This window comes from Arthrobotrys flagrans (assembly GCF_004000055.1).
Source record: "Arthrobotrys flagrans strain CBS H-5679 chromosome Unknown unitig_0, whole genome shotgun sequence".
NCBI classification, from domain to species: Eukaryota; Fungi; Ascomycota; class Orbiliomycetes; order Orbiliales; family Orbiliaceae; genus Arthrobotrys; species Arthrobotrys flagrans.
The window spans coordinates 5,679,232-5,688,722 of NW_027137550.1; the positions used below are offsets into that span (position 1 = coordinate 5,679,232).

Below are 9,491 nucleotides of genomic sequence, written 5' to 3' on the forward strand. Positions count from 1 at the left end.
AGTTACCCATTAGGCAGGAAAATGTCTTGATCTCTAGAAGTTTGGATATGAAACCGGTCGAAGAACAGAAAAAATATTTTTCCCATTTGTGCGTAGGCGGATCCGAGCTGTTTAATGATGTTCTGGGTTCTCACATGTCCCTGAAGTCTTGGTGGCGCAGAGTGACGCCAACAGGGCAATTGAAAGTAGATGCCTGATATGCACGCTTACAGCTGAACCCGAACTGGCAGCTTCGTTTGGACGTTTCCAGTGGGCGGCACTTATCAATTAGTGCGCGCAGAAGTATGGTTGGTCCCAAAGCTGCAGGTCCGGGGCCACCCTGCATTATCGGCTGCGGTTGTGAGACCTGGACCCATTCTGTCAAGCAAGTGCATGCGACAATCATTTTATCTTAGTCTCTTCGGTGCCTGCGCTTCCAGCGGTCATCTCCTATAAAAGAGCTAGGCCACCCAAGATATAAAGCCTGTGTGCGGTTTTTTCCTTCGAATTATATACCATTTCCTTTCACAATCGCATATGCTGAGGTATCCTGTCGCATGCTTCTGTGATTCGATAGAATAGACGTTCGGAATACACACTCGACACTCACATTCAACAATGGCTCCAGTAACCGGCGGGGACGTTGTTCCCCATGAGAATATTTATCCACGGAAGGGATCCGTCGGTTCGAACCGAGAGAAGGCATCAAACGAAGAGGACGGTGCAACTGCTTCAGCCGACAATTTGCTGGAGGCGCTGGGATTTCAGCCTGAACTGACAAGGAACCGGTCGACATGGCAGGTAGCTTTCATGTCCTTCGTCCTGGCATCGATTCCATATGGTCTTGCTACCACGCTATATTATCCCATCATCGGCGGTGGTCCAGTTACAATCATCTGGGGATGGCTTGGTGTCTCGTTAATCATTCTCTGTGTGGCAATTTCTCTCGGTGAGATCACATCGGTGTACCCGACGGCCGGTGGAGTGTATTACCAAACCTTCATGCTGTCGCCTGTCTGGTGCCGGCGGGTAACTGCCTGGATCTGTGGCTGGGCTTATGTCGCTGGAAACATCACTATTACCTTGGCCGTCAACTTCGGAACAACGCTTTTCTTCATCGCCTGTGTCAACGTCTTTGAGACCGAACCTGGTGCCGGTGTCTTCGATGCAGAGACGTATCAGGTCTTCCTGATATTCTTAGCCATTACTTTCCTCACCAATGCCATCTCGTCCCTTGGAAATAGATGGTTACCTATTCTTGACGTATGTATTTTCTAGAACTTCCTTCGCCGATTTTACGTAATTAGCGAAGTGTTTGCAGCGGCCCCACTGCGGAGTGCAACCAGGCTAACCTGATAAAAAATTAATTTTTTTTGCTTTGGTTCGATAGACATTTGCTATTTTCTGGACATTCGCCGGTGTCATTTCTATCGTCGTCTGTGTTCTCGCAATTGCTAAGAATGGTCGACATGATGCTTCGTTCGTTTTCACCGAGTTCGTTCCCCAGTCCGGCTGGACCCCTGGATGGTCCTTCATGATTGGTTTGCTCCATGCTGGATACGCTACTTCGTCAACAGGCATGATTATCTCGTAAGTGTGTCCCAATCCGGAATATTAGATTCATTGAATATGCCACTAACATTACAACGTAAAATGGCTAGTATGTGCGAGGAAGTCCGCCAACCATCGACCCAGGTCCCCAAGGCTATGGTTGGAACTATCGTTCTCAACTCTATCTGCGGTCTCGTCTTCTTGATCCCATTGGTTTTCGTTATCCCAGATCTTGGTGATCTCGCTGCCTTAGCATCCGGTCAACCCTTGCCATCAATTATCGTCTCGGCCGTTGGTAGTTCCGGCGGTGCATTCGGTTTATTGATCCCATTGATGGTTCTCGCCATCATCTGCGGTGTTGGTTGCACAACTGCTTCTTCCCGAGCCACCTGGGCTTTCGCACGTGATGGCGCTATCCCCGGATCTCAATGGTGGAAAGTCGTTAACACCAAGTTGGACGTCCCGTTGAACGCTATGATGCTCGCCATGGTCGTAGAAATTCTCCTTGCATTGATCTCCTTTGGTTCCACTGCTGCCTTCAACGCTTTCTCTGGTGCTGGTGTCATTTTCTTGACTGTCAGCTACGCCGTTCCAATTGCTGTCAGCCTTATCGGTGGACGAAAGCATCTCGCAGCCGGTGTTTATGACTTTGGAATATTCGGTGTCGTCTGTAACTGTATTGCAATTGGTAGGCCCTTATCCCACTCTTAGAATAACGATGTGAACCTTGTTATTAACAAATTTTCTCAATAGCATGGAGTTTACTCGCCGTCCCACTTTTCTGCATGCCATCTTACATCCCCGTCACTCTTGAATTCATGAATTACGCCTCTGTCGTTTTCGTCGGTTTCACCCTCATCTCCGCTGGATGGTACTTCATCTGGGGTTCCAAGCACTACCAGGGTCCACCAACCCACGAAGATGCAGCATTGGAGGAGCGACGAGCATCCATTGCCGCCTCGTATAGACACCACAATGAATAAACAGCTGTGCGCGGGTCAGCACTGCAATTTGTTGTTTTTTTTTGCTGTCGCACGGAATACATTTTCGTTGTTAACATTTAGCGGCATTCTGTAGCATTTTTTTGTCGGTAATCTGCTTTTTTTATTTTTATATTGCATTAATCGTTTATAGAGGGGGTGAGAGGCGGTGGTATAGGTGATATATTTGAAGGCAATGGTAGGGCTGAGAATATAGACGGATTATACCGATATACCTCTCGCTATGGATAAACAGCGAAAAATTAGTTTTTAATGATTATACTTTGTATATAACCGATGGCATGATACATTGACCCTCTTATATTCATTTGTTTTCGTAGCCTTGACCTCCCCTGGTGCCTTCCGTAGGGCTTACCGTGATTCGTAATCCAATGTGCCCAACTATCGCCTGATGCACTGTCATATATCGTAGATATTTCAACACTTTTACTTTGTTGTACTTTTTTGATTGATGTCTCTGCTGAGACTTTGCTATTAGTTACGAGACTGGCTTTACCCTGCAGTGTAACTAGAGTCAACATTGGCAGTGCAATATCCAATCATTTTTGATATATACAATCGTTCTTTGATGTGGTTTCACAAACAACCTAAGCCTAAGATACTTGCATGGGGCTTCCTTCAAAATGCCCCCTCTATGACTATATTAAATTTCTATCTACAAAGTCGGCCTCTACGCCAAATATACAACAAGTGTGCCTCGTACCCAGGGGGACTTCTCCCTTTGTTGTTTGGGTATCAGACCGTATAAGTCCACATATATACACCCCTCCCACTCAAACACCAGGAACTTTATACCTCCCCTTCACCAAAGTCCCGAAATCATTCGTCGGATCAACCTCCAACTTCACCTGCCTCAATCTATCCCCACTAACCGCTCCATACCCACCCAGCACATCCTGCGTCCCATTGGCATAATTCATATACTTAAACGGATGGTATACCCCCCTTTGCTTAGCTATCTGCCTTAGTCTCGCGAACGCTTTACCAACACACTCCGCCGCCAATACATCCTGCGACTTTAATAGCCAAGTCAGGTTTATGCTAATGATCATAATCGTCTGACCGGCTTGTCCTGCGGGTGTATCTTCGAGTCCCATGCTATTCTTCTTTCCGGCTGCCGTTCCCTGGGAGACGAATGTACTCGTTAAGGGGTAGAAGATGAAAGATGCCGTATACCCCGAAATGCAAAGTCTATAAGGCTCTGTAACCGTTTGATAAGCATCCCAAAGATCTTTGAGAATCTCAGGGCTGTCTAGAACAATGGCCATATTAGTAAAGCTTTGGCGTTTCCCGGGTGCACTATACCCTGCTATTTCGCCAGAGATACTGTTTAGACCGTTTCGGTTCCTTTTCGTGCTGTATAGGAAAGGTATTTCTTTCGTGAACGGTTTGAATACTTCGGTTTCTTGGGTTCCGGCCAGGCTGGTGGGATAAAAGAAACAGAATGCACCGAGGGTAATGTCTGTAACCACCAGATCTGGACCGACGGATGTGAAGGCTGGGATTATATGGGATTCTGGATGGGCGATAGCACCGTCTACTGAGTAGTTGTAGAGAGCGTTAAGGACCTTTGGGATGGATCCTGGGGGATAGAAGACGAAACCGGCGTTGTAAGTTCGTTGTTGGAAGGTTGTTTGGGTAAAGCGGGTGACGATGGCGAATGAAGATCCGGCACCTTTCATAGCGGTGAAAAGATCCGGGTAGTTGGAGGCGGTGATGGTACCGATGGTGCCGTTGGCATATACGACCTGATAAGGAAAGTAGTTAATACGACATGAATCTGAGGATATCTATACCAATATAAACAAACCTCGTAAGCAGTAATATGATCCGCCGTCCACCCCCTCGAATTCGAATAATAACTAATCCCACCACCTAACAAGAACCCACCAGTCCCTACAGTATTATCCCGACCGCCCATAGTCCCAACACCCAAGGGATCCAACTTATCGTAAACATGCTTCCATTTACAACCAGCACCAAAGGTAACTGTATTACCCGCTGAATTGTAAGTTACATCATTAATATCGGATGTACTTAATAGCACGCCGCCGTAGGTATTCGACCATTCTGGAATGGGATTGTGGCCACCGGAACGAATTGCATATTCGCATCGATGTTGATGAAGGATCTTTACGGCGTTTGAGACGTCTTGGGTGGATTTTGCGATGAAGACACAACTTGGGGCGGCGATTCCTTGGTTTGCTATATTGAGACTTTGTTAATATCGTTCGGTGTGTGGATTCTTGAGCTTGGGAAGGACGGATACGTACCCCAATAGGGAAAGTCGTTTTGGAGCGTGTTGCCCAGGATTGGGAGAAGACCTGCACCATTTGCAGCCCCGTAGGTGTAGGTATTGGGGTAATAGGTCTTCGAAGAGTATAATGCCTTGAGTTTGGCGCACTGTGGATAGGTTTCTGTTAGTTAAACGTTTCCGCGGGAGTAAGCTATTGGGGATGCGGCATACACAATCCTCGGCGCTCGCGACACCAGCAAGCGTTAGTAGTAGCACAGGAGAAACTTTTAATCTTGGAAACCGGCCCATATTGAAGAGCCTGAGGAAGTATTGATCCCAAATGATTGATGGCCAGGAAAAAAGACTGTGATACTTCAGAAGGAGTGGTCTTCAGCAACGCAATAAATCCCCTACCAGGCGCCTGGGGCCTGCCGCACAAATATGGCCAGCAATATCATCGTGAGGAACATTCCGTCCTAGTTACATTGCGGCCCGGTTTCTTCAACCCAACCATTCCATTTCTGCATAATATACTCCTCGAACTAACTATACCCATGAATAAACCCTTCTATCCCGGAAAATTTAAAGGGAAAAATAAAAAAAACCCCCCAGCGGTGCATCCGCTCACCTAAATTCAACTTATCCCAACTCGTCGTCCGCTTACCGTCTCTTGTGGATCCAATAATGATTAGACATCGAAATTCGCGAAAGGGCACCAATCACCTACCCCAGGCCCGGAACCCACCTGCATCGACAAACCCCAATCGAATCACAATCATTGTTGTTCATCATACGGTGTAACCTTTTCAAGAAAAGCGTTGTCCGAGATCCAGAAGAGGAGGGTGCACAATTTGGATATATGGAGCACGCCACCTGCGTCAGCCAGCTTCCCATTTGTTAAAGAAGATCTCTTTGAGAGCTTCAAGATGCAAGAAATCTGCAGGACCTTGCTGGCCTGGTCTCGGGTGGAGACCTGAAGATCGGGTCATTTTTTGAGTCAATAAATCTCCATCTGAACGAGCCTGGACCCTTGCTTGTGCAATATTAACTGCTTCAGGTAAAGCCTTGCTTCGGGATATGGGGACCTAGGGACGGAAGGAACTTAAATTATCGGCATTGTGGGCCTCGAAGTTGGATTTAACGCTGCCAAGGTGAAATGGCGAAGCCGAAAGGATATGGAGATGCAATGCATCTTTTCGAGATCCATGGTTTTGAGGGCGCTCCGACGGCTCGTCTATCAATACCGTTTAAGGCCTGGTTGTATGCATGATATCTTGGATGGTTCCGCAAGTTTGCCTGATTATCGAGATTTGAGAATCGAAGATCCAAGGACGCATGCATACGTCGTGAGCTGAGAGCTTTTGATTGAGGTAATGGCTCGTAGCCTAGTCACATCCCGCGACAAGCCCAGATGTGAAACTAATGAAGAATCTCGGCCGATATCCTCTGAAGTACCACAACGTTGCCCTGAACATTTCAACTTCAATTTCTAGCTCTACCGCTGAACTATCTTCATCGTGAGACAAAAACCGTTTCGTTTTCGAGAGTATTGATGAATACCAGCTCTGATATTCGACAGCGTTGACAGCAGTAAGCCTGCGTTGTGGGGTGCATTTGTCGTCGAATCCCAGGGTCAAGCTGGTGATAGGCGCAATATTAATATTGGCCCCTGGCCTATAAAGGCAAGGGTCCGATCCATGGGGCTGGACTTGAGGACTTGATGCGGCGCTGAAGTGAAACTGTTCCTTGACTGAACAATACTGTGGTCATCTATCCATGGACCTATACGGTGGTGTACAAGCTTACAAGACTGGTCCCTGCAACGAATACAACACTGTGGGCACTGGAAACTAGCCGGTTTACAGGAAAAGAAGGAAATGTAATTAATTTGAAGAATAGAACAACCGGAACCGAACAGGCTAGGAAACATCATTAACCCCATTGTCATGATCGTATGAATTTTTTTTTTTTTTTTGTTAAAAACGAACGCTCATTATGCATTATGCATCGTAATTATCAATCATGATGACTTCCATATCGCCCTTGCAAGTTGTCCCCCATCCGACCGGAAAACGTATGAATTTATGCAATGCTAGCAGAAGTTTTGTAACAACGAATAGATGCGAAACTCTCCAACCGCTCCCTAAAACTCCTGACCATTTTCGCTCCATTTTTGTAGAATTATTATAGACGGTTCTAAGCCATTTGCCCTTCCGGAACCACTGAAAGATTGGATTTAGGTCTATCCCACGTTTTGACATGCCCTATAGAGTGAGGTGTATGTTAGCCATATTCGTAAAAAAGATATCTCGGAAGAATTGTGGGCCCTTCAGCCTCAAATCGGAAAAACTTCAACGGGAAGCTATTGGGGGTATGAGTGGGGCGAATACGAAGCAACAGAACCAGTAACACATTCACAAACGACCACATGCAACCTTATCGGCTGCCCCGTATTAAAAGCGTTGGGGATAGATTAAGTATCTTACCTTCCCTGCATGTTGTGATAATGCAATCTTCTCGGAATTCGAGTTGGCAGAGTGGGTCTACGTCGATTACTTTCGACTATTGTTTTCGGAGAACATCGTTAGAAAGGTAATCCTTTTGAGCAATTATAAGCCGAGGACATACCATAATCGCAGGCAAATTCGAGGTTCTAGCTCGAGGTTCAACTGGATGGTGAACCACTCCATCATCATCGACTTTCGAAACTACGGACTCAGATCTCAATCGTCCAGCTGGATGTCCATCGGCTCTCTTACCCGTCCCATTTATCGGAACTGACGATATACTTCCTCGGGGTTGTTTCGATATCTATCCCAATCGTCAGCCATAATTTTCGATGACCCTAAATACCATGGGATTTGACATACAGCCTTTGGTCTGCTCAGCATCCCGACGCTGAAATCCCATAATAGGAGTCTTCCATCCTCTCCGACGCTACCAAATCTATAAGTTCTGGCGTCGCATCTCCAAGGATCGAATGAGACGCTGGTAACCCAGGAATGGTGTCCCGAACACCTCGCCACAATTCTTCGGTCAGCGAACGACCAGATCGATATCAAGTCATCTTGGCCTCCTGTGAGAATGTAGCGTCCATCTGGCGACCAACAAACGCAGAGAAGTCCACCATAGTAGCTGTTAAAGACGTCCAGAAGCCTAACAACCTGTGTTAATAGCTTCTCCATATATTGTAATCACTAGGGGCTCGAGATGCGACATACTGTTCCTTGAGTATATTTATAATGCACAACCTGCCATCCTCCGAAACGACTGCTAAATGCTTATGATCTGGGGAAAATGCAAATGCATTGATAGCTTGCTGTGCAACGCTCCAGTATGCTACTGGGTTGAACTTCTGGATCTTCGAGTTGACGGATTTGGCTGTGACGAATCCGGAAATAGGCTTCCTTGGGGCTCCTCCTTCTTCAAGGAACTCTTCTGCAACGAACGGCGCATCTTCCTTCTCTTTATCGTAGACGATCAATGATCCGTCGGCGTGGCCTGCTAGGAATAGGTTCTCGCTTCCAGGGATCCATTGAATGTCGAGAACAGCTGAGTTGTTGATGGCGCCCTGTATCCGAGGTTAACCATTTCCCTCACGATAATAACCCCAATAAAGAACTCACATTCTTATTCAAACGAGAGTATTTATTGCTCATCGGCTCAAACCAGACAATATCTCCTGTCGAGAATCCCATGACAATGTCGATATGTGTTGCGCCCTTGGTCAAGTGGTTGACATCATGACATAGTGGATGGCTCTTCGTGAAGAGGACTTTGGACAAAGACTCTTGCTATACTCGGCAGTGATTAGTCATCTATAAAAAAGCGGACCCAAGCCTACACGCCCAAGTACCTTGTTTTGTTTCGCCGAAAGATTTAGCCAATGATAAGCCCGATTAATGTTTGCGAATACAAACAAGTCTTCGGATGCTCCCGTTTCCTGAAGCTTCTTCGTAAGCGCTTCGTGCATAATAACCCTTGAGACGAACGAGGAATTGCTCTTCTGGATGTTATTCTTCGGCTTCTTTCTCTTGTTATCCTTCGTCGAGGTATGAGCCAAGCTTGCATTCTCTCCACCAAATTTGTCGGTTATGAGGTGTGTCATGCTGGTAGCCACGGTGCTTGCTCCAGCTGTATCAGTCCCACTCTTTGATCCTCCATCTGTTGAGTCCTCTTCCGTGGATATCGAAGTTCTGGGTTCGCTGGCGTGTTCGCCTCCTAGTTCGCTGTTTTGTGCGAGTACAGAGTTTCGATAGAGTTGGGAAGTACGATCTGTGCCAGGGACGGATTTGATTACTATAGTCGAGAACTTTGTTCCAGCGCTCGGCGGAGCCGGTTGGATTGCTAGAGGGTTTGGGGACACGACCGGAGTCTCTGAAGGATGTGGAGGCGGTGTCGCAAGATGGATATCCTCACGAAGGGTATATTGGCCTGTCGCATAGTACGGGAAAAATATCAGCGCACCGTCGCCGTTTAAAATCACCAGTATTTGATGTTTTAGGGAGAACCCTCGATGCCAAGCAAATAGGATCGCAAGTTCAGGGGAGGTTGAGTTACGTACCTTCGCCGGTGTGGAAAGCGTATTCTGGCCCCGTCGGGTGAGCGATGGTATTCGACGTCTCGATAACTGGCATCGGAGCACCACCCATTGCGTAAGGACTGCCCAGCGAAAACCCTGTGGGCGGGTATCGAGGCGGCGGGGGTAGTACAAACATCGCCAT

The 9,491-nt window shown here is 47.0% G+C and overlaps 3 protein-coding genes across 3 annotated transcripts; 1 reads left to right on the top strand and 2 right to left on the bottom strand.

The window, feature by feature from the left end:
* Positions 1-597: 597 nt before the first annotated feature.
* DFL_004673 (uncharacterized protein) lies at positions 598-2,513 on the top strand (the record flags this gene model as incomplete). The annotated part of the gene is made up of 4 exons (XM_067633806.1): positions 598-1,242; positions 1,370-1,569; positions 1,641-2,218; positions 2,284-2,513. The coding sequence occupies 4 exons, from the start codon at positions 598-600 to the stop codon at positions 2,511-2,513; spliced, it is 1,653 nt and encodes a 550-aa protein (XP_067491938.1).
* A 791-nt stretch (positions 2,514-3,304) lies between these two features.
* On the bottom strand, positions 3,305-5,076 carry DFL_004674 (uncharacterized protein; the record flags this gene model as incomplete). Its single annotated transcript, XM_067633807.1, has 4 exons — positions 3,305-4,279; positions 4,342-4,736; positions 4,805-4,934; positions 4,999-5,076. 4 exons carry the CDS (start codon positions 5,074-5,076, stop codon positions 3,305-3,307), a joined length of 1,578 nt encoding a protein of 525 aa, XP_067491939.1.
* Positions 5,077-6,963: 1,887 nt separating this feature from the next.
* Positions 6,964-9,491, bottom strand: DFL_004675 (uncharacterized protein; the record flags this gene model as incomplete). The annotated part of the gene is made up of 8 exons (XM_067633808.1): positions 6,964-7,031; positions 7,254-7,329; positions 7,396-7,578; positions 7,638-7,923; positions 7,989-8,338; positions 8,394-8,561; positions 8,624-9,201; positions 9,332-9,491. 8 exons carry the CDS (start codon positions 9,489-9,491, stop codon positions 6,964-6,966), a joined length of 1,869 nt encoding a protein of 622 aa, XP_067491940.1.